At 45.6% G+C, this 24,714-nt stretch overlaps 2 protein-coding genes across 2 annotated transcripts; both read left to right on the forward strand.

Moving 5' to 3' along the window:
- The first annotated feature begins 10,155 nt into the window (after window positions 1-10,155).
- On the forward strand, window positions 10,156-19,459 carry PRELID3B (PRELI domain containing 3B). Its single transcript, XM_006745969.3, has 6 exons — window positions 10,156-10,314; window positions 14,076-14,244; window positions 15,445-15,534; window positions 15,926-15,996; window positions 16,116-16,218; window positions 17,622-19,459. Exons 1-6 carry the CDS (start codon window positions 10,283-10,285, stop codon window positions 17,739-17,741), a joined length of 585 nt encoding a protein of 194 aa, XP_006746032.1. The 5' UTR covers window positions 10,156-10,282; the 3' UTR covers window positions 17,742-19,459.
- Window positions 19,460-20,082: 623 nt separating this feature from the next.
- Window positions 20,083-23,586, forward strand: ATP5F1E (ATP synthase F1 subunit epsilon). The gene is made up of 3 exons (XM_006742794.3): window positions 20,083-20,241; window positions 21,835-21,961; window positions 23,435-23,586. Exons 1-2 carry the CDS (start codon window positions 20,210-20,212, stop codon window positions 21,956-21,958), a joined length of 156 nt encoding a protein of 51 aa, XP_006742857.1. The 5' UTR covers window positions 20,083-20,209; the 3' UTR covers window positions 21,959-21,961; window positions 23,435-23,586.
- The last annotated feature ends 1,128 nt before the right edge of the window (window positions 23,587-24,714 follow it).

Consider the following 24,714-nt stretch of genomic DNA (forward strand, 5'->3'; position numbering starts at 1 on the left):
ACTGGATAATATGTTGTAATATTTGGTAGATCAAATTTTCCTCTTTGTCTTTTTTTTTTTTTTTCAGTAGGCTCCACACCCAGTGTGGAGCCCAATGTGGCGCCTGATCCCACGACCCTGAGATCATGACCTGAGCCAAAATCAAGAGTCGGATGCTGAACTGACTGAGGCACCCAGGCACCCCCCTCTTTGCTTTTTCAAAACTTTCTTGGCTATTCTCACTCATTTATTTTTCCAAATGAACATTGGAATCACTCCATCAGGTGTGATTGTGACAAAAAAGCATCCTATTGGGATTTTGATTGGAATTTCATTAAACTAATTTGGGGGAAATGGACAACATCAAAACATTCAATCTTCCTGCCAGGAGCATGGTCTTCCTTTATTCAAGTTTCCTATTACATTTCTCTGAAATTTTTATGATTCTCCTCCTATAGTTCCTATATATCTCTTGTTAAGATTTCTTCTAGGTATCTCATATTTTAGGTTATTTTGAATGAAAATTTTCCATCATTGCTTATAAATTATCTTTGCTGATATGAAAGAAAGCTATTAACTTCTGTATTTTTCAATTAATTTTAAATAAAACTTTAAAAGATCTATATCAGCTTTTCAAATAAATCACAATCACCCAAAGTAAAATTTTAGTAGATATACAACCAATGCTATGTGCTGATAAATCCTGTTAAAAATGTAAATATCTGAATGTATCCATGCTGAGACACCAGTTGGCCGATGTAAATAACTGAAATTATTTGAGGATTTCATCTTATTCAGAGTTATAGTCAATGCCATTTGAAGAAATGAGAAACCTCTGAAATTACTTCTTACAGAAGGCATTTTCAACACTATTACTCTTAGTGACGAGACAACTCAGAAAAGCAGAAAGCCTGGATATGCAGATACAGTTTTACTTCACTGCATTCCACAAATTGTCAACACATGGGTTCTGGTACCTCTGTTTCCCCATCTGCTAGGTGTCTGAAGTGTTTGGAAGAAAGGCTTATGTGATTGTAAGATTTCATTATGATATATCAACCTGCAAGTACTCATAAACATTTTCATTGTTGTTCAAAGTAACATACAGACCATAAAAGGGGATGTTTTCTGTTGGAGCTAATGCTTCACTTTGCAGTCTTAGCCTCCAAGAAAATGTCTTACTTTCCTCTCTTCCACAATGGTTAGAGTACATGCATTTGTCGACTATTTCTCTGATGAAACATGGGAGTGGCAGGAGCAGGGTGGATGGCGGTACATCTCGGCATTAAACAAACTTGCAGTACATGGGTAGAGCGGTATGCAGGGCTGCCTGGTTATTTTCCCATCAATCACTCAGGCACGTCTTCTAATAGGGCCGTGCACGGATTTACTAAGGACATATGGCTCAGCATTTTCTTCCCGGCCTTAGGCCCAGGCAAACAGCTGTTCTTTCAAATGAAGGCAGTTTGGGCTGTGGGCACATCCCTCCCTCCAGGCCTGCTCTGAGCCACCAGCTGGGCTCCTGCCCCTGCTTCTCTTTGCTCTGGCCTCGAAGACCAGCCTCTGAGACTGACCCATAGAGCTGCTGGGGGGGCGGGGGGCGAAGACGCGGGCACTTGCCGCTTCTCCCCCAGGACCCTTGTGCTCTTTCCAGCTTAAGGACCTTCACGGTGTGCCTTGCAAGTTCCCAGTTCTGGGAATCGTCCAGTTTCATAAGCCTGTCGACACTCTTGTTGACCCCCTTGATAAATAAGACATGGCATCACCTGCTGCTGGGGTTTGACTTTCTATCATTCCTTTACTCACTCAACAATTGCGCTACTTGATGTCTGGCCCTGTGCTTGGTCATGGCTAAGCAATTGACATATAGCTGGGAAGGAGACAGACCTTCTCTCCAGACTGTTCCCTCTGTCCAGTGCTCTCCCCAGAACGAAGATCAAACCCCTTCTTGCAGGCCTCTGTACCCTTCCAAACCTAAATGCTGGGGTTTTGTTTGCTTTGTAGTCTAGAATGGTATGCATTCAGTTTATACTTCATGCAAAACTCACTTGGCAAATTTCCAACATGATGTTGGATATGAACAGAACTTCTGTTCTCTCGGTCGGTCAAGAAGCACCCATAAAGATAGAAAGGTCACACTCTTTTGTTTTGTTTGGGAGGAGGTAGGAGAACAACATATGCTGCGAATGGGAGTGGGTATCTCTATAGCATCTCTTCCTAAAGATTTCCCAACATGAGGCTCAGGTGCATCAAGGCCGCGCTTCCACCGTGTTCTGGTTCCCATCTTGGTGCCAATAAGCCAGTCTAGTCTTCCTTTCATTAAGTGCCTGAATCAACCAGTCTGGGTATATCATGGCAACACAAAAGGCAAGACTCCCAGCTGAGTAGAGGAGAGCTACTTGCTGGCCCCCAGGCACTTGCTGTTTGGTGTTGCTGACCCCCAGGGCTTTGGAAAAATACCATCCGAATATTCCTGTTGGACCCATATTCAAGAACCTTCTAATCACATGCTCATAAGCTCCTCAGTGTACCCCACACCGTGATGCTGTCTTTCTGTACTGGGAACTGAGTCTTGACAATGAACGAATGTATTTTTTTTGAAAGGGCCAGATCAGCTCTTACAAGATGGTTCATGGCAAACAACTGACTTTTCTTCCACCTTTCCATCCTTTTGTGCTCAATTTTAATACAATTCTTACAATATACACAGAACATCACACTTGTGCACAATGGACCTCTTAAGAAGACGGTAATAAAGGAAAAGTTGACTCTACCTCAATTCTCTGAATAGAATCCAGCAGGCATTCATCGCACTTCCGGTCAGGTGGAGAACATTCTGGCGCTCCCCCTTCCCCCCTTCTCACAGAGGGAATCAGGGTAGCCTGGCAGGTCAGACTCTGGGCCTGCAAACCTTTGTGCGCTCCCGCGGCTGGCCTGGCCACCTACCACCCGGCACCCAGGAAGTGCATCACGCAAGCAATCTAGTGACCAGAGAGTCGGGCTGAGGAGCGGAAGCACCTGTGGCAGGATAGACGCTGCTGTGTCTCCACCTTCATTTACTAGCGGGAGTAAATGCCCCGACCTCCTTCCTGAGCAGGACGTCACACTGGCCAACGAGCGGATACGTGTGATGTGCTCCAGGCTGCCTTGGAGAAAGACCAGATATTTATTAATCTCACAGTACTGCCCGGCACTCATTATTGACTGGGATGGACCCCGGGGGTTTGATCTTTTGAAACCGTGGACAGCTGAACAGCTTTCAGGAAGTGGATTGTGGCCGTAATTGTTCTCTCCCTCGGTGTTCACGCTGTTGGCCACTGAAATGTTGTATCTGAAAGGTCATCAAGATAAAGTCAAGCAAGAACCGGCCACACAAAAGGGAGCTGTCTGAATCCAACCCAGGCCAATATGCAGCTGCATTTGTAATTCTCTGTTTCCAAGGTCCCCTGTGGATGGGGGTACTTGGGAGGGGAGCCCCCTACAAGGCCTCATCTGTTTCTGAATTGGTCCATTTGCCTCCAGCAAAGATAGAGGACTAATTTGCCTCCAGCAAAATGCAGGAGATTGCCAAGCTCCACAGACAAAGAGCCAGCCTCTGTCTCCTTTCACAAACCTAATTACGCCTCCCAGAAAGGGGGTGAATGTCCGCGTAGATTGTACCCCCTCTCGCTTTTTGAGACAAGAGGCAAGGAGTTAATTTGCTATTTTGGCCCTGGTCACCAAACAACAGGCCGCCGTCTGGGTGACTTCAAATAAGAAATGTACTTTACAAGGGTTTAAAAAAAAGGAAAAAGGAGAAAGCTCCTAAGTGTGTCCACGCAAATGTGGCTCTGAGGCTTCTTTGGTCCTCGGACGCCGGGCGGGCATGAGGCCAGCACACCTTCTCCACCTTCCCATCTCCTGATGGGGTAACAGGGACCAAACTGTGTGCACGAGGCGAACGTGAACGGACTGCAGAAGCTGCTCATCGCAGGGCACATGTGCCAAAGTGACATTTCTATTCTCCTGGGCGGGACCTCTGGCCAGGCTTACGATCTGCGTGCAGAGAGTCCGTGCAAGGCAGTCTCTCCACGGCAGAAGTGCCTGGCAGGGGGCAGTGCCCATTTCAAGACAGACTGCCTGGTTATGGGGCGACCACTAACAAGACAAATCGATCCAACTTGAAGAAATGACCTTTAATTTCTCAGGGTGAGGAGTTACTGGAATAGTCAAAGTCCTCCCAGGAGAAGAGATTCATTTCTTATGATAGGAATTTAGGCATAACTTGGTTAGATACTTAGGTAAACAAGAGGCGGGGGGAAATCATATGGATAGGAAGTTCTGCGCAATTACCCGAAATCTTCAGTCGCTAATGGGAACAAAATCGAATTTGCCTCGAGACACTTGCCTAATTAGGAGTAACGTGAGATCCCTGAATTGGGGGGGTGGGTGCGGGCCTGGGGTCCTGGAGGCCATGGGCTCCTCCTGCTTTCTCCCCTCTCCCCTTCCAGAGCAAGTGGGAACCCCCCGCCCCCCCCCCCGCATGGGAGAGAAGCCACAAGACATGGGAGTCTCAGGCTTGAGGTTCGTAGGCCAGTCCTCTCTGACTCATTCTGTGGCCGAGCAGACTCTGGCTCTCCATTTGGTGAGGGACGCTCAGGTCACCAAGTGGAGAACTGGAAGTGTGTGCAGACCTCTGTCAGCAGGCCGTCCCGAAATGCCTCACATGCCCCTCCCCTCCCTCCACCTCTACCCTTTCTGCTTCTCACTCCGAGGTCTTCCTGCATCTTCCTCCTAACTGTGTCTCCACGTCAGTGCCAGCCCCGAAGAGTTCAGAAAGCCCCCATTTTTAGTGTATAATTGGTGCCCAATAAGCCCACTGAATCCACCTAAAACCAACACCGAAATTTCATAGTAAATAATGAAAAACAAAAAGTGTGGCTGAGGCTTCATCCTGAAAAATGAAATATAAAATGACAAGTAAGTTTTTACACACACCCATGCACATATATACATATATGTAGTGATGCAGACACATATGATTATGTATTTATGTATATGATGAGATACACACACAACTTAGGCTAGGATTGTTAACTCTATGCAAATTCCTATTACACAGAATGAATCAAGGGCTAGTTTTTGTTTTGTTTTGTTTTTTGGTTTTTTTAAATTATGTTCAGTTAGCCACCATACAGTACATCATTAGTTTTTGATGTAGTGTTCAACGATTCATTAGTTGCGTATAACACCCAGTGTTCATCACCACACGTACCTTCCTTAATGCCCATCACCCGGCTACCCCATTCCCCTGGGCTAGTTTTTACCACAATCTTCCCCACCAGCCCGGGAACAGCACCACACAATCCATTTGGACTTCATGGCTCAATCCAGGAATGGAGACCCTTGCAGAAATATTCAATGAGTTGATTTGTTTTCCCATGTGAGTCCCTCAGTCCCTAGCTATTCAAATGACTGCCTTAGGATGTGCTTTGTCTTTGAGATCTATCCCTTGTCCGTTTTCTCTTCTCAGTTGTTAACTGCCTTAATTCACACGAAGTCATCCCCTGACGGTTTCACGTGTGACGGAGCTCTTGTGCATCACCCTCCGCAACCTGAGGAAATCGTGCATCTTCTCCAAGAGTTTCTATTTCACTCTTGTGGTGCATTTTCAGCCATGGACAACCAGTGAGAGACTAACCAGCAAACACAGGGGCCCAACAGGTGAGGGTCTAGGCTAGTGTTTTCAGATGACATCAAGTTTGTAACTGGGTTTGGTCATGAACATTTTCATATTTCGATGATTCCTGCTTCCCTGTACAGCCACATTACAGCAAGGACTCAAAAAATGAGAAGTTAGACAAGAGGCTCCTAGTCCCTCTAACACAGAAGCTGCTATAGTTTGAATGACTGTATCTGCCCGCCCCTCAAATTGATAGGAGGAGGGCCTTGGGAAGGTGCTTAGGTCACTAAAGTGGAGTCCTCGAGAATGGGATTAGTGTTCTTATAAGATAGCCACAGTGGCCCCCTCGGCCCTTCCACCTCAGGAGGACTCAGCGAGAAGTCAGCGACCTGAACATGCTGACGTCCTGGGCCTGGGCCTCCAGCCTCTGGCCTCTGGCCTCTGGCCTCCAGAACTCTGAGAATAAGGAGCCACCCAGCCTGTGGTATTTTGTTACAGCAGCCTGAACAGACAAGTTGTAGACACACACACACACACACACACACACACACACACACACACACCAATGTAAGGTGCATATTGAACGCCAACCGGAGCACCGAGGCAGAAACCAAGCACTGTGCTGGGCTCTGGAAGAGGCATATCAGCGAGGCACTCACGGGACTGGAGTATTTGCACAGTCTCAAGATGTGAGTAAGACTCTTCAGGGCAAGCAAGGGGAAAGTGCATGCTGGCCAGAGAACACCATGTACGAAGTTCAAGGGTGTGGAAATGGGTGGCTAGAGGACAGCAAGTAACTGATGCAGCCAAAGGGTTCAGTTGAGTTGGGGGATGGAAGGACAAAAGACTGAGTCCAGACAGACAGACTGGGCCCAGATTCTAGGAGCCTGGTAGCTATGGCCCAGGGTTTCCACACTGCCACACTATGGACATTTGGGGCCAGCTACTTCTTTGTTGCAAGGGACTGTCTCTGTCCTGGGCCCTGGGGGGTGTTAGCAGCATCCCTGGCCTCTATCTGCTAGATGCCAGGAGCAGCCCCTCCCTATATATGACCACCAAAAAGGTCTCCAGACATCGTCACACGTCTCCCGGGGGAAATCGCCCCCGTTGAGAACCACTGGTGTAGTATAAGCTCTATGTGGATAGGGCTGGCTTCGAACAGGTGATCTGGGGCTATTTGTTGAATGAATAAGGGAGCAAAGGCAAGAAGATTAGAGAGAGAAAGAATACATTTTCTGAGTGCAGAAGAAATACGGAGGATTAATGAGGATACAAAACATTTTAAAGAGAAGTGGAGGCAAGTGGAGTAAGTTCACAGTGAATGCAGAGATCAAGGTCTTTGCCGAGAGGCTCAGAGGATTTGCAATTTGCAGAGGACAGATAAGAGTCAAAAAAGTATAGAGAGGGGTGCCTGGGTGGCTCAGTCGGTTAAGTATCTGCCTTCGGCTCAGATCATGATCCTGGGGTGCTGAGATCGAGCCCCGCATCAGGCTCCCTGCCCAGCAGCAAGCCTGCTTCTCCTTCTCCCACTTCCCCTGCTTGTGTTCCCGCTCTAGCTGTCTCTCTCTCTCTGTCAAATAAATAAATAAAATCTTTAAAAAAAAAATACCAATTTTCTGTTGACAGTAGCTCTATAAGTGTCTTTGCAAAGAAGCCAGTAGAAAAAAATAAGTAATAATGGGACAGGTCAGACTGGGTGAATTGTGAAGATGGCATGTGAATGACTCAATTTTGGAAGGACATGAAAAGAGCTGGGACCCAGTTGAAGTTGAGGTACATGACCTCATCCACCTGTTCTGCCGGGCCTGTCTCTGGGCGCCACCACCAGCAGTTCCCCGTAGCTTCATGCTCTGCCTGCCATCTTCTGCGAAGCCTGCCCCAGGGGCTGCAGTTCCCAGCCGTGGTCTCTTTGCTCCAAACACCCAAACTTCACTTTAAATATCTTCTAGCTGTTTCTTGACTTGTGTTTGGCATCCTCAGCCGGAAGTGCCTTGATGGTTGGAATCACACCTACATTCTTCCCTCCCTCACCCCATCGTCCACTCCTAGGCACAGGGAAGGGTGTGGAGACCCAGGGATTGGGTGTCATCCCTGCGGTGAGCCCTACCAGAGGAATCACCTACTTAATATCAAGTCAAAATAATGACCTGCTAATAACTTCCCTGTTTTTGTGACAGGCACAGTCAATGATACAATTTCTAGGTATTTAAAACCCAATCATTTGTTTCCTCTGCATGTTTCTAAGTGATTATCAGGGAGATAATCTACGTCAGGGTCTTGCTCTCCAAATCCAAGTACAAGGTGGTTTTATTTCGACCTTTGGGAAACACATAGAAAAGATACTTGGGTCCTCAATCTCCATCCTTCCATGCCCCTGTCCCCATCACTCACTCCAGATGCAGCAAGCAAAATCAATAGACAGATACAGTATGAGTGGAAGACAGGTGTCATTTCATTTTCATGGCTTTGAAAAACAGAAATCTTGAACTAGAGGGAAGAATAGCATTCTCTAAAATAAACAGAATAGGAATCCTGGATGGTGAACAGCTTCTCGGAGCTCCAGGAATAGCAGGGACAAGCTGTACTGTGCTGTCGGGTCCTGAACCAGTGTTTTAAACACCCGGCAACATTAACTTCGAGTCTTAATCAAGGCTGAGCCACTCTCAGCTGCCTTTAAAGCATTACCTCCCCAAGAATTCACTCCCAGTACCACAGGGCTTTTTTTAAGTCCTAGGTACCACAAATTGCACTTAGCAGCTACCCAACCATATTATTTCCTCCTGCCTAATGTAATTTTCCTGTTTTTTATATAAAGGACTTCAGCTATTTAAAAAAAAAAAATTATCCTCTCTCCTAAATTAACCTGGCTTTTGTTTTTAGCAATCAAACGAGCTAGGAACAAGAATGAGGCAGTGCCTTGAACTGGCTTCTAAGTAACCAGATGTAAAGATTTTGCTCCACAGCCAATATTTAAAATGGCAAATTGTTCTGTTAGGGACAGGGGCAGGAGGGACAAGAGGGGAGGGAGGGCTTAACCTGAAAGCTAGACTCTGCACTTTGTCCGCTGGACAAGGCTCACCTGCATATGATGTCACATTCCATTCCTGCCTGCCCCTCACTTCTTAGTCATTTGCTCACTTATGCAACCAATAATTATTATGTAGGTATGGGGGAATCATTGAACAAGTCTGGCAAGAGCCTCACCCTTGAGAGCTTGCAGTCTAGTGGAATTTAAACAGATGAACTAGATGATTTCAGTAATTCATTCATTCCACAAATAATTATTATTTTTTCAATAAATAGTCATTGAGCCTTTACTATATACCAGGTACTGAAAATAATTTTTTTTTTTTTTAAATTTTATTTATTTATTTGAGAGAGAGAATGAGATAGAGAGAGCATGAGAGGGGGAGGGTCAGAGGGAGAAGCAGACTCCCTGCTGAGCAGGGAGCCCGATGCGGGACTCGATCCCGGGACTCCAGGATCATGACCTGAGCCGAAGGCAGTCGCCCAACCAACTGAGCCACCCAGGCGCCCTGAAAATAATTTTTTGAGCAAAATGGGTAAGATCCTTGCCTTCAAGCACTTATATTCAAGTGGAAGTTAAACAAATAAACAAGATAACCTCAGAGAGTGATGCATGCTAAGAAAAATGCAATGGAATGTTGTGATGGAAGAACTAGGGTTTGGAGGATCTCTAAGGAAAGGTGATGAGGGGAGCTCTCTCTCTCGGGTGACATCTGAGGTAAGACCCATTTACGAACTCAGGGCCATGTTTTCCCATCTGTTTCAGCTAGCACCCATGCTTCCTAAAACACCCTTCATTTGGGCATCGATTTCAGTGTCTCGTGTTAGTTTCTCTGTGTCTACGTCTTCTACCCACCCAGGGTCATAATTGCTGGGAGGGCAAGAGGAATGAACACAGAGCTGATCAGCTGGTTGGTTGGATGACTCTGGGGCCCCCACAGTCCAGGTAGAGACAGGCGGTGGCTGGTTGGTTGGATGACTTTGGGATGCCCACAATCTCAATAGAGACAGGAGGTGGCCGGTTGGTTGGGTAACTTTGGGGACCCACAGTCCATGTTAAGACAAGAGTTGGTAGGAATGTTCTAATGAGGTGCCACGAACATTTGCTCAACTACACAGCACAGTACTGTCCGCGTCGGAGGGCTTACTGGACCCGTCCACTGAACCCGTCTACAAGCCTGGCAACGCAACGGAACCAGCACGCGAGGAAGGCATGGCCAGTGCGCCCAGGAACCCTCTGGGCCTGGCCCAACTCTGTGCAGAGGTCAGCGCTGCCGGCGCCGCCCGCGAGGGGGCGGGCAGCCGGCCGCGTACCGCGCCTGCGCAGCACAGCGCCTACGCCGGCGGCCCCGGGCGCTGCCCCGGAACTGCGCCGGCGCATTGCGCCCGGCGCTAAGGGGCGGGGTTTCGTTGCGCCGCGCGCTAGGCTGGGGCAAAACCCGGGCCGGGATAGGGCGTGGGGCAGCGCGTCGGGACGTCCCTCGCGTCGGGCCCGACGGCGCGTGCGCGCTGCGCGGCCGGCGGGGTGTCTGGGGGGCGGGGCGGGGGCAAGTGTGGCTTTTTTGCCTCATTGTCCCCTAGCGCCTGCCGGACAGCGCGCAGGCTGCCGGCGTCATGAAGATCTGGACTTCAGAGCACGTCTTTGAGTAAGTTTGGGGCGTGGGACAGGTCGGCGGGGCGTATGGGGCAAGTGCAGAGTGGGCGGGCAGTTCGGGCCCCGAGTCGTGGTGAGGCCGGGGCGCCCCTCAGGAAGCTTCCAGGCGTCGGGCCTAGTGACGGGGGGAGCGAGGCCGCAGTACCACGGGGTCCGGGGGAGGGGAGGGGCGGGGACTCGAGGTCTGCGGCCCCGGCGGTGGAGAGAGCCCGGGACTTGAGGCCTCGCCGCCGCCCCGGCTGGCAGGGGGTCCAGAGACGGGCACTGGCAGCCTGGCCCCCGGGGAGGTCCCGCGGGCTGGTGGGGGCCTCGCCTGGCACGAGGTCCTCGACTGCACTCGGGGTGGGAGAGGCCCCTGCGTGCCACTTCCGGCTGTGCCAAACCGGGTGGGACGGGACCCGCGGATGCCAACAGGAAGCGTGGGCGTTGTCGGGAGTCTGGTCGCCCCGCCACCTTTGGGTGGAGTGTCTTCCCGGGTGAGCTCAGGCGACCAGGAGGAGAAACTTTCCTGGCAGCGCATGACCTGAGGAACGGAGCCTCGTTACAGTTGGAGTCCAAGGTCCCGCTCTGGTTCCAGCATGCTGTGTGACCTTGGGCTGCCCATGTTTATGGGAGACACGGAGGACGGTGGTGCCGTCCGGGCCTGCCACCGGAGCATGACTTTGAGGCCACGCTCAGTGACATCTCTTGGTTAGAAGAATTTCTTAGTAACACGGAAGGCCTTAAACCAATTAATTGGATGTTGGGAATTGAATCTCCTTCTGGGCCCATGATTCCATATACAAACGAACCACGCGTATAAGCAGCCATATCATTTTTTTTTGCGTAAAGAAACAGTTAATCCTAATAGTTAATCGAGGGAAGCACTCTTCATTGACCAGTGCGCCCTCCTGTCACTGATTTGAAATGTCACCTTCGGCCTAAACTCTGTTGTGATCGACACTTGAATCCATTTCTGAGCCCTCTGCTCTGTTCTGCTGATCTTGCTGTTGTTGCCACACTGTTTTAATTTTTATAGCTCTGCAGTATGTTTTAGCTTAACCATTTGATTTTTTTAAACCATGTTCCCGAGGGCAGTTTTAAAAGAAGTAAACTCTGTATACTCAGTGAATCAGACACATCCAAGAGTCCATGGGGTCCTGGGAAGTACAGAACATTAAAATCAGAGGGAAGATTCCTTTCTCCATAATGCTTGCAGTCTTTCTGTAAATTTGTGATCCTTCTGATATTCTCTACCTGGTAACAGTCTTTACTACTCTGTTTCAACCCTTGGGATCATAGGTGGCTTCTTGCTGGCAATCCTCTTCCGGATTTCAGTGCTCCATTTCTTTGAACTTTGATCTCCTTAGAACGTTCTTCTGTCTTCCCTAACACTCTTCTCCCTGCTACCCCTCCATTTCTGCTCTTCTCTTCAGTGTTTCCCTGTCTTCCCCTTCAGTGTGAATGTTCAAGGAGATTCTGTTAGTGGCCTTCTTGTCTTGGATTTCATCAATGATTCTTAATCTTTTTGCCACAGACGTCTCTGAGATTTGATGAAAGCTCTGGGATCCTCCTCCCAGAAGATAGACATATTCAAACAAATGCTGGACGTGTCCTGGAAGAAGCAGCCGTGATCCTGATTCTCCCCAAATAATCTGGGCTTTTCAGTCAGGGTCCCAGCTGATACATACGTACTTAGGACACCCAAACCTGTACCTTGGGCTCCAGCCTCTCTCAAACTTCAAATCCTTATTTTCAGCTCACATGTCCTGTGGACTCCCCATACTCAGTCCTGAAATGGAAGTTACCATCTCCCCTCACAAATCCTACCATTGCCAAGTGTTTCATGTCTTAAGGACGCTACTGTCTACAACATCAAAGTCATCATTCTGTCTTACCCATATATGTTCAGCACTTCCTTCTGAGGCTTCACATATAGTTGGCATCCAGGTGAAGCCATTCATTGATTCCTTCAACAAATAGGAATGCCCACTATGTGCCAGCACTCTTTGAATTGGTTACGTATCAGTAGATTAATCAAGACGTTGCTGCCTGGCTGGAGTTAAGTATACCTAAATGTCCACCCACCTCATTTTCTAGGTGAAGATATCGGGCAGGTGGGTGAGGTTCTGCCTGCCCTTTGGTGCCATTCTGAGTGTCTTCCAGTGTGAGGTCTTTTCACATGATTACATTATTAGGGTTCAGGTTAATTGCTGGAAGACTTAACATTGCATTGTTTGTAATGTTTGAGTTAATTATGTTTCGTAAAGCAGTCTTAGTTCAAGTTAAGTCAACACCAATGTTTTCGAGTTGGCTCAGAGTAAAGAAGGACTATATTACAAATAATACATAACCACCCCGAAGCTGTGTGCAATTATTAATTTTTTAGAGGGGATGAGGGGAAGAGATAAGTGCAAGGAAGCCAGATAACCGTGGTATATGACTAGATGGAGACAGGGACAGGGTTCATCTGATTTTCATTTTAGATAGTTGCCTTGGTAACAGTCTGAGTGTTCGGCCTGTATCACTTCTATTTGTAGGGACTGTTTAGATTTATGAAGTAGCTCCCCTTATGTACCTGCATTGATTGCTGAATAAGGCTTGAGATTAAAAACAGAATGAGGTTCATTTATATAATAGCAAAAATGATGAAAACATTAAAAATGTCACTGGTTGTCCAGGGTACTGGGAAATGAATGGTGTTGAGATTTTCCTTCTATTGGCAAGAAGTAGTTGTCAGGGTTAGTTCTCTGAAAAGTTGAACTGGATTAATGGCCTACCTACTTTGCTTTTGGAAAAATAAAACGTAATGCTGTGTGGTTTATCAGTAAGTATGGTTTGAAACATTATCTCCAGATCTCTTTTTTCCTTTCAACGAAGACAAGAGCGCAGATAGGGTAGCATCAGACTGCAGGTGGGCTCAATCACCTCTAATCCTCGTTGTCGTTAATAAGGGGCTCTTTTGAAAAGTATGGCTTTTGTACCAGCATCTTATTCACACAGGTTGAGAAGTGAACAAATGTACATCACATTTTGAATCATCCAAGCACACGGGCTTTTTCAAGAAGATAATATTAAGAGAGAACATTAGAAAAGAGTATATTAGAAGCGCCTTAAAAACACTTGATGGTATTGAGTGACTTTTCAAAACAAATCAGAATCACTCCTTTGGGGAAAGCAATGGATAAAGATTGACTGGAGGGGCCACTGTTACTTATTACCTTAATATAGAGAAAAATATATTTTTAATTTATAGTATTTAAATCAATAATACTTTGGATCTTTTTGTAATCCCTAAAAGAATTTTACTTTTGTTACTTTTGTTACATCTTTATAGCTTTATGGAACTGGGGCCAGATAAAAGAACAAACAGTATAGTAATAACAATTCTTCCTGCTTGTTTTCATAGAACATATTTTTTAAAATACATTTTTGTGAATCAGTGATTCTTAGAAACAAAATTTACATGTGAAAGTGAACATGGGTAAATAGAAAAGATTGTTTAAGAAACAGTTCTCTAATGTGTTATAGGCTATTTATATCTTTATAGACCTCAGTTGTACCATATAGCCTGTGTGCTGGGAAAATACTGAATTCTATACATATTCAAAATGTAGATTGAGCTCCCCAAGTCATCTTTTAGTCAGTGTTTCAGGAAATAATTTTCCCTAGTTAAATTAATTAAATTTCAACTGTAAAGAGTGATTTGATGGGTTATAAAAACAATTTATATGCATATTTTTCAAATGTTTGGTTTTTGGTTCATGTCGGCAGCCACCCATGGGAAACTGTTACGACAGCTGCAATGCAGAAATACCCAAACCCTATGAACCCAAGCGTGGTTGGAGTTGATGTGTTGGACAGACATATAGATCCCTCTGGAAAGTTGCACAGCCATAGACTTCTCAGCACAGAGTGGGGACTGCCTTCCATTGTGAAATCTGTAAGTGTGTCTTTATTCCTGTGGAAATGTGACTGCTGTAGAGAAGTTTTCTAAACCACATTATAATTTCAAATAGGTTGTGGGAGCCGATTCTGAATGTCATTTTTGCATCAGTTCAAATTGTATTATAATAAACTTGAGTTATGAGTGTATAATGAATTGGAAATATTATTACAGTCTTCATGAAGGCGCCTGATAAAACCTTCTGAAGGAAGCCAGCTAATGCTCTGTAATCTAAAAGGAGTTCTGTTCTGCTTTTCCTGCTTTGCCAGCCACTTCAGACCAGTAGTAAGATCTAGAAGCCATGGGCTGGTGGCAATGGTTAGCTGACAGTGGTGGGCTGACAATGGTCAGTGGTGGGTCATGACACTAGTTGAGGAGCGTGTTCTCAGGCTCTGCTGTGCCACAGTTGTTCCGAGGTTTGAGACTCCTCCCCATGCATTGAAAAACAGAATTCTGTTCAGTTACATGTGATCAGGCTTTAATGAGCCAATTTAACCAGCAAGAAACTGGAGTGCCAGATGATTACAATGTGAGAGAACTGGTATAATAAGCACTCAGTTGGGGAAGGTAGGTCCACTCAGAAAACTAAAGGACACATTTTTCAGCAGGAATGTCCTGATTGCTTCCTTTGCACAAACCACTGCGTTAGATAGTGGGGACACAGAAATGAGCAAGGTCAGGGGGTTGGCTTGGGTTCGTGCACGGGAGTGATGCTGGATAGGATGTATTATCCTCCATCATGCGATGGCCGTTTTTCTGTCTGGAGAACGAGGCCGCAGCACCCTCTCCCTCAGACTGCTCTAAGAAAATACTGACAGATATTCTCGAGCTCTCCTTTCTCCAGATGCCATATTTACCCAAATATTCTGATTTCCATATTTCAGGCTCAGTGCTCCGTTGTCACACCTTGGCAGTTTCCGTGTCTGCTTTATACTGCAGGCGTTCTCCCTGGGCTGGTCGCTAATTGCCTCTGGGAAGGGTTTTTGTATCTGGCAGTCTCATCTCATTCATGGTGTGTGAATTCCCGTTACCCTCCAACGGGCCTCCTTTCTGACCCTTGTCTGATTCCTCCTGTTTTTTACGAAACAGATTTTTTGGTTCAAGATATTAACACATTTTTACCTTCAAATAAAATATTGATACACTTGTTAAGAAATCCCTCTTCCTCTGATTACTAATTGTAAATGTTTTATTTAGCTTATTGGTGCTGCAAGAACTAAAACATACGTGCAGGAACATTCTGTAGTTGATCCTGTAGAGAAGACAATGGAACTTAAATCTACTAATGTAAGTGTGGGCTCCCTTTTGTTTTGATTTTAAACTAATAATTTTTGTCTCTTCTATAGTTGATGTACAGGTGATTATATGCTGTATTGTCCTTTCCTGCTCCTCACTAGAGCAGTAAGGCTACTTCTTGTTTCCAGGGGACAGCACCCAATAGCATGAATTTGGGATCATGTGCATATTACTACTGTAATGCTTTTGTTGTATTTATTATTTTTATAATAAAAAGGAAGCCGTGAATAGTGAAATTTAAGTTCTGTTTTTGCAGTAATACCGAAGTGCTTTATTTGTTATTTGTATATTTACCTAGCAAGATTTTGGTTTGTGAATTAATTTTGCAAATGTTTTTCATCTTTGTTTCCAAAATGATTTGATTTTTTTTTTCATTCTGTAGATTTCATTTACAAATATGGTTTCAGTAGATGAGAGACTTATATACAAACCACATCCTCAGGACCCAGAAAAGTGAGTAAAAAATGTTTTGACAAACTTCTTGTACCGAGTGTTTTAATTTTTTTTTATCAGATATTTCTTTTAAAAAATGAAAGGTCATTCTGCAGCTGTGTGAATGTGTTCTGTTCCAGAACTGTTCTGACTCAAGAAGCCATAATCACTGTGAAAGGAGTCAGTCTCAGCAGTTACCTTGAAGGACTAATGGCCAGTACGATATCTTCAAATGCTAATAAAGTAAGTCAGGCTGCTTCCTAATCATTATTCCTGGGTTTCCGGTCTTGAAAGAGCTTAGTACTGAACGTGTGTTTGTCCTGGCAAACTGACTCTCAACTGCAGTGCAGTGAGAATCCATATAGGCAGTTTCTTGCACAGGCTCTGGGGTCTAGCACCCCGGGATTTAAGTGCAAGCCATGACTCTTACCAGCCTTTCAACCTTGGACAATTAAGTTAACCTTTCTGTGCCTCAGTTTCCCATCTGTGAAGTAGAGATCAGTTAGCCATCTTACCGGTTGGGCATGAAGAGTAAATGAGATAATATATGGAAAGCGTGTGCCCAGGGCCCAGCATGTGGGAAGTGCTTGGTGATAATGTCACTGTGTGCCATTGTTTAAAACACCAATTCTCAACCTTTTTCATTATCCTCTCTGCCCTGTAACCCCCAGGTTTGTTTTAGACATCTTTTTTCTCTAACAGCCACCACCACATGAAAGTATTTAACACCATGGATAGATGGATGAAAGGATAAATGTGCTATATACATAAAAAGAGTGAGATATTTCCACCTCTCCCCACCCCCAACTAATTTTTGCCCCTTGGAGAATGCATGATTTAAAACAATTTAAGTTTAGAGAAAGAGATACTTAATGCACTTTATTATAACACATTTAATATAATCATTCAGCAGTCCAAAGATCTTATAGATGACTTCTCTGTACCAGAGGAAGTGCTAGGCTAGACTAGGAATACAGTAGGGAACAAAACAAGCGTGGTCCCTGCCCTCGTGGAAGTAAGAGAAAGGCAACATTAATCACGTCATTGGGAAAGGAAAAGCACACAGAGATAAAAGTATTTCATGAGTGTTCTGTTGCGTGCTGAATGAGGGGCGCGTTGGTTGTTAGGGGTATGCCAGGAAGCCTCTCCAGCAGAGGGGCTGTATGTGCAAAGGCCCTGAGAGAGGAAGCAGGAAATGCTTCTCATTTCCTCAAGGATCTGCATTAGGCACCAGGAGAGAACGGTTGAAGAGGAAGTTGGGGACCAGATCTTCCAGGGCCTCATACAGGATTTTGGTTTAAAATAACGGACCAAAAAAAAAAAAAAAACTGGGTTTGACCTTTTGATCCCCCAAGAAAGGACCACTCTAATCAGAAATAAGGAAATGATCACGATCACTGAATTGGGATTTTTTGATAACATCATTTGGATGCAAAATAAAAATGAGTTTATAGATCAATTTCCAGTTGGCCAAGGCATTTGATATTTGGTAAGTAGTATTAAAGAAAAATAAGGACAAAAACAATCCATTCTGGTGAGGTTTAGTTATACTTGTAGAAGCCCCTTGTTACTTCCTGATGTGCCATTTATTTGATACGTGCCTTTGCTCTCACTTGGTAACAATAGATGTGTTGGATTTTTTTAAGGGCCGAGAAGCAGTGGAATGGGTAATACATAAATTAAATGCTGAGATTGAAGAATTGGCGGCTTCAGCAAGAGGGAGCATAAGGACACCGATGGCGGCGGCCGCATTTGTAGAGAAATGAGGATGAAAGTCAGTACCCAACATCCACCCCCCCAGGTCTCTGCAAACTGGCAATATATTTATTTGTTATTTAAAAAAATAAAACTATATTTTAGGTAGAGTTTTTTTTTTTTTTTAATAAGCTGAAGAAAAGCTATAGGACTTATGATCAAAACAGAGGGTGCAGGGTTTCTAAATAAAAGGGATCATCTGAGAGTAGTATTGTTTGAAATGACCATCTGATTTTGAGGATTCCAGTATTTATGTGAAAATTTAACAATTTTTGAAAAGTACTTGGAAAATCATATTGGCATATTAAAATCTCCTTTAAGGTAGAATTGTAAAGCTTTTCATGCATTGGAACTCTACCTGGCTTTGGACCAACCCCAGAACAAAGCAGAGCCACCTAAATACATAGAATTACCCTGCTATGGTAAACTGCAAGAACTTGCACGAGGGAATGCTCTTTAAAAGGAGAAATTATAGTTTGAAAAGACATTAATTTGTATAAAATAACTTGTTCTGCTATAAACCACTGTTAAAAACCAGTGTTTTGTTTTGGTACTTAAATGACATTTTTGGAATGAAAATTATCACTAAAATAATAACTCCAACAAACAAAAAAAGGATTTTAACGTATTAAAGAGTACTGTATTAATTTGCCAAAGTTTTGTAACTTAGGAAAGGTATTACCTTCCTTGGATTTGTACTTTATGACTTAGTATGCTATACCGTGGGCTGGTGATGTTCACTGAAAAAATAAAGTCATTACTGGAATTTTGCAGCACTCTAAACTTAAACAGAAGAACAGCTGTTCACATCTTTTAGCATTTCACATTTGCCTAACTTATAAATTGCCATGTGTCAAAATCATGGCTCTGTAATTGCTAAAGCATGATATGTCAGGTTATTTGAATATAATTACTTTTTGAAGTAATTGTGACCACAAAACATCTTTTTTACATGAAGAGCTGTACGTCATTTGAAATTACTCAAACGATGTCTTTCTGAAGCACAAATCCCAGGTACTTAGTGTTTTTAATAATACGGTGCAACTGCGGGGGGTGGGGGCGGTGGGGAAGAAAAAAAAGAATAATAATGAGAAAAGAAGCATTGACCTAAACCAACCACTATGTGAATTGCTTTGCAGCTTTTATTTGTGGGAAATCAATTATTTTGGATGCTAAGGGGCAGCTGCAATCTGAAAAACAATCCAGTAAATGTATTTCATATTTTGTAGCAGGCAGTTAATGACCAGTAAATAATCATCTTTGATACTTGGAGTTGTTGCATACAGAGTATTTTTGTTAAAAGGTGATTAGCTCTTGCCTTTATCTTAACAGTGCTAATGTAATAGACTCATCAGGTTTCCTGTAAAAGAAACCAGTTAGTATATGTACATAAACCACAGAAATAGTATAGCAGACTATTTAAAAATTAGTGTTTTTCTACTTAAAATGTTGTTTAGCTTAAGACTTCTTAGGACATTTGTAAAAGCAACTTAAATCCAGTAAGGTTTTTGACTATTTTTTTGTAACCGGAGATGGTTCTTACAAATGAAATAACATTTCAGTTAAAACGTAGGAAATACTGATCTTTGATAAAAAGTTGCCTTGTATAATTTCTGTAAATTATACCTGTTCTGAAAAAGGTGTAATGCTCTAATGATAAAAAGATTTCTAAACAAATTTTTATCCTTTTTTTTTTTATTCTAACCTAATAAAATTCTAGAAATTTTCATTTTCCAGTGTAGTGAAGTAGCTGGTAGTTTGTGGCTTTTACCTATTGAAATCTCCGTAGACGGCAAGTAGATGTATTTGGGGGGACTGAACTGGGACAGTGTTCACAGGTTCCCCTCGGACTGGGGGGCGGCTTACCCCATCTAGCATTAAAGATGGAAGTTAGGTTTCTAGTTTCTGAAAACTTCTTGTAACGACGTGTTTGCTGCTCTCAGTTTCTGTTCAGTCACTGCTCCGTGTGCGCACACGCTCCTGCGCCCCGGGCCCGCGCCCCCCGCCCCTGCCCGCGCGCTGTCTGGGCCGGGTTCGCTTTTGCCCACTGCCCCCCGGGGGAGGGGGCGAAGTGCTCCACGCCGACGCCGCGGCACCGCTGTGCCCCCGGGCCGCGGGTGGGCTCCCGCCCCGCGCGACCCCCAGCTGCCCTCTCGCCCCCGCCGCCCCGCCGGGGTACTACGGAAGCCCGCGGGGCACACGCTCGGGGCGCCCGAGGAGCCAATCGGTGGGCGCGGCCAGCCGGCCCGCCCGGGGATTGGCACCCGAGGCCCCAGCCGCCCGCCCCCATTGGCTCCCGGCGTCGGGGCAGCAGGGGCTGCTTGGGAGGGTGGGCGGGGCAAGAGGCGGCGAGATTGGCAGGTCCGGAGTCCCGCCTCTTCCGGTTCCCAGGCCTGACCTTCCTGCCGCTGGGCCGTGCGCCGAGCCGACATTGAGGCGTCCTCGCGATTCGATTCGACGCATCCGCTCTCGCGACATCATGGTGGCATATTGGCGACAGGCTGGACTCAGGTAGACCCGCGCCTCGGGGGTGCGGGGAGCCAGCGGCGCGGCGGGGGTCGGGGCTGGGGGAGCGCGGCCCCAAGATGGCGGCGCACGCCCGGGGGGCGGGGGCGCCTCGAGAGCGCGCCGCGTGGGCGGCGGGCCCGGCACCTGCGGCGGGCCCCCCCTGCGGAGTGTGGTCGGGCCCCCGCCGCGCGGTGTGCAAGGTCTTCGTCCCCCTCCCTCCCCAGCGGGGCGCCGGAGGCCCGGGACTGGGCCCTGGATGTGTGACCCCGGCCCGCACCCCGAGCCTTCGTGTCCAGCACATACGTGTTTTCATTGCACACCGACTCCCGTCGCTGTCGGGCTGCCTTCCCGGTAGAAGGGGAGGAGGCCCTCGGTTCACGGCACAGAGGGCGGGTGGGGGGCGGCTCGGGAAGCTCACGAGTGGAACCCGTCTGAAGACACGACCGCCAGTGACGGGGGAGCCGGGGGCGCCGCCCCCCCACCCCTCACACCTGGCGGCTTCGCGCGGGGGGCGTCCCTGTGACTTGACTAGTCTCGCTCCTCCTTGGGCGGGGGGTGGTGCACCTGCCTGGGACAGCTGAGCAGCCCGAGAGTTCCTGCCTTGTGAGGTCAAGCAGTTTTGTCCAGTTGGGAGGTCGACGGTCCCAGTACCAGGAACCATTTCATGAGCACCTGTTCTGTGATAGGTGTGGTGGCCTCTGCTTTGCCACTCCTCCCCACCATCAGTGGGGCAGGCATCGTTATCCTCCTATTTTACTCTCTTGTCTCTACAGGTGGATAAAGTAGCGGAAAAGCTTGAGCAGCCTTGAAGGTCAACCCAATTAGTCAGCACCCGAGGAGGCATTGGAACGCCTGCCTCTGGCCCAAAAAAACAAATCTGAAACATGAGAAAATAGACAGCAGCACTCCCCCCCCCCTTCCTGTTTTCAAAAAGTGTAAAAAGTGAGCTGACATTTTTTGGAAAATAAGATGTTGATGGGAGTCCATCTACCAAACCGGAAGCAGGCTGTTAGATATTTTGTTAGAATTAAGGATGTTCTGTAAGGACTTTTTGGTTTCATTTAGAAACCTTGATTGGGAAGCATCTTCAGTGGCAGACTTGGGAAACAAAATCCAATATTCTCAAGGAAACCTTTAAATAATCAGGAAGAATTGTTGAATTCAAAATAGTTTTTTCTCTTTTAATTGTATATATTTTACCTTGTAAGAATAGTATAAGAAAAAATTTTAAGTAGAGAAATGGGAAACATCACTTACAGCCTCTCATAACATTTCGGTCTATTTCTTGTGCTGTGGGATTTTTAAAAATCACTGAATCTTTTATTTTAAATTAGCATGTATTAAAGAGAGAAGATGGTATAAAGAAGAAAAACCAAAGATTGCCCATCCTAATACCAGTTAAGACTTTGGTATATTTCCTTCTGGTCTTTTTCTCTGTGTAGATTGCTTCTGTCACTAGTCATTTTTAAATCCCGTTCCACTATAATGTACAAATCAAACCAAAATTTAAAATATGGGAAGGGGAAAAAAAAAACAACGACCAGTCTGGCTGGATCATTGATAATTAACTTTATATCATCTTTCATTTCCTCCCAGCTATATCCGATACTCCCAGATCTGTGCAAAAGCAGTGAGAGATGCACTGAAGGCAGAGTTCAAAGCAAATGCTGAGAAGACTTCCGGCAGCACCGTAAAAATTGTGAAAGTGAAAAAGGAGTAATCTGTAAGTTACTGATTTGTTAGAAGGCTTGCATCTGAAGTTCTTAGAACACTTTCAAAACAAAGTAATTTTAGTTTTGAATTCTGTCCATTTTTTTGGTCAGTCAGTACATTCAGATGTTAGTGGGTAATAATTGAAAGCATACAGGTGATAGGAGTCCTGTGGCAGCGTAAAAGAATCTCGTTTCGGGCCCTGACAAGCAGAAGTAATTGGCCCATTGATTTTCAGCTCATTTAGCAGAGCTTAGGTAGAGAGCCATCTTATTTTAATTAAACCTGTTTCATTTGTCTGCACAACATGAAATAATTTGGAGGATAAACTCCCCACTTTTTGTAATTGCTGTCGGAGTTACATAACAGTGCAGGGGCATGACAAATTGCAGTTCTTTGCGTCTTCATTTCCCCCACATCTGCTAATGTTCTCACAAACGACTGCTTCCTGACCATGAGGGCTACCAGCACAGGCAAGGGTCCTGCGATTTTATCAAGCAGGAACATCTGCGAGGACCCTGCAGTGACAACTGTTCCTTTGCTAAATTTATGATTCTTTCGGAGGGCTTGGTTCATTTTACTTCTCCGGAGATGTGAGCCATGTAGAGTTACATCCTGTGCAATAAAAGACAGTTTTGTACAGTTGATAAGTTCTGACTCTTCGCTCCCAACTACTGAAGTGATTTGATCTCTAAGCCTCTTTCTTGACATTGTTATTTCAAAGATAAGCAAGGCAAATACCAGAGAGACGTTTTTCAGATTTAATTTTCTTGTTTTGCTTTAAAAAAAGGCGTCAGACCTGCAGTGGCAAGGAAATGTGATCAATATGAATCCTTTGGCAGCTTGTGGTTATGAGCAGTTTTACTTATTGGAGCTCTCTCCCCTAAGCACTTTTCATTTCCATTTTGAATTAGTAAATATCTTACTGAGTCTGGAGATGCAGTGCTTTGAATGTGGCCCTTTTTCTAGGGGCTCTCCGTCTCATCTCCTAATTCTAAGTAACGAGACCTGCTTTTGTGTTGGGTGGTTTTAACAATGAGCTTGCTGAGAAAATCACTGAGCCTCTGCAGCAGAGCCAAGCCAAACTCCACATCGAACTCCCTTGACCTTGTGATGTCCTTGGGGTCAGGAAGTAGTGCCCAGCTCCGGTAAACAAAACAGACCTGCTCTCTGTATGTCCTGCAGGGGATGCTCCCAGCCCTTGAGCACAGGGGGCTTTTAGTGTCTTTTTAAAGGCAGAGTAGTTTCTTTATAGCCCAGAGAGTACGTGGTTCTACTTAGGAGGGAAGTTCCTGTTCGGCTAAGGCCATGCACGTGAACCAGCAGTTTTTACAGCCAAGAGCCAAGGGTCAGCATCAGCACTGTGAAGTGACACCAAAGTTACCTTACACAGTTCGTGACAAGGAAGTCATTGCCCATGTTCATGTTGGATTTTTAAGAAAACACAGAGGACTAGCAACTGTTGCATTTTCTTCTTTCCTCCTAGACCCTGACTAAAGCTTGAAATGCTACATTTTCCGAGGTGAAGATGTGTGGGTACATGTTATGGCAGATTGAAAACGATCTCCCTGCATGGAAAAAAATCCCTGTCTTGTTCTAGATTGACAGTGCCAATAAATTGAAGTATGGTTCACTCTTGCTGTTGGTTCTTGTTTTCCTTTGGACTTTTTCTTCATAGGAGCTATCCCCACCTGCAGGATTAGGACCTTAGGAACTGCAGTTTCTTAAGGTAAGGGAAAACAGGTTTAATATCTAGTGAGCAGAGGGAAACAGAAAAGAGGTTTTAAATGTCTCAGGATAGAAAGTTCTCTTTTTCATATCAATTGACAAAATTAGCCTCTTGTTGAGGCTCTCACTGTCCCTTATCTTTGAATTGCAGAAGTCACGGCCAAGTGGCGGATGGCTTATTACCCGCTGGCCTGGTTCTCCGGCATAGCCGGGTTTTTGCCTAAATGACAAAAATTACTAAAAGCATAGATAAGAAGAAAAAAAAATACTAGATTGCGGTCTTCATTTTTTATTGTACACTTAAAACCTGTGGAGAAGAGCTAATTTCGGGATTTCAGCAAGAAATGTGCTTGACATTGTTTTGTAAATGAATCTCTGTCCTGGGAGCACTCCCCATGGGAGATGGGTCCAAGCCGTTCAGTACCTTGCTCATGGAGTTGATGGCTGAGCTGCAGCCCAGTCTTTAAAAAGACCTCTTGCCTTCAGGTCTGGGCTGGGGGCGGGGTGTGTGGGCGTGAGGTTGGCAACTGCTCCGCGGTGTTTGCATGGTGTCTCGCTTCTTCATTAAATGCTCAGGCGTGAAGACTTGTTGCAAGTGTTTTGTTTTTATCTTCCTTTCAAACTTAGAAGCACTCGGCTGAGTAAAACACCCACTGCAAAGTTAACTGCTTGATTTGAACTGTTTTGGAGAACGGAGAAATAAATTTGAACAGGAAATTTTGAAACACAGTTCAGTTTCTATGCCAGGACCAGTTCTCCCCATGGTACTTAAGCTAACAATAAGTTCTGGGAGCCACCGAGCAGTGCTGAGGAGGCGCCCAAGAGAATGCCTTTGTTCTGGGCCTTGTGCAGGCGATTTCCTGCCCCCGGGCACTTGACCTGTAGGTTTTATTTAATTCTTGGCCCAGGACAGGCAAGGAGGAGCTCCTGGATGGAGTGAGAGCCTGGCCACTGGGCAGTAACCACTTGAGGGCCCCGGGAGCTCTTTGCCTGGGCCGGTCTGCTGTTCTAAAGTCAGGGCACCTCAGCTGTCAGCAC

This window comes from Leptonychotes weddellii, chromosome 10 (genome assembly GCF_054177405.1).
Source record: "Leptonychotes weddellii isolate Sample4059 chromosome 10, ASM5417740v2, whole genome shotgun sequence".
Lineage (NCBI taxonomy): Eukaryota > Metazoa > Chordata > Mammalia > Carnivora > Phocidae > Leptonychotes > Leptonychotes weddellii.

Excerpts from the sequence above, each read along its gene's own strand:
- ATP5F1E (XM_006742794.3), top strand. The coding sequence starts at position 20,210 with ATGGTGGCATATTGGCGACAGGCTGGACTCAG. Across the intron at positions 20,242-21,834 it reads TGGCGACAGGCTGGACTCAG|CTATATCCGATACTCCCAGA; the intron begins GTAGACCCGCGC and ends ATTTCCTCCCAG.
- PRELID3B (XM_006745969.3), top strand. The coding sequence starts at position 10,283 with ATGAAGATCTGGACTTCAGAGCACGTCTTTGA. Across the intron at positions 10,315-14,075 it reads ACTTCAGAGCACGTCTTTGA|CCACCCATGGGAAACTGTTA; the intron begins GTAAGTTTGGGG and ends TCATGTCGGCAG. Across the intron at positions 14,245-15,444 it reads TGCCTTCCATTGTGAAATCT|CTTATTGGTGCTGCAAGAAC; the intron begins GTAAGTGTGTCT and ends TGTTTTATTTAG.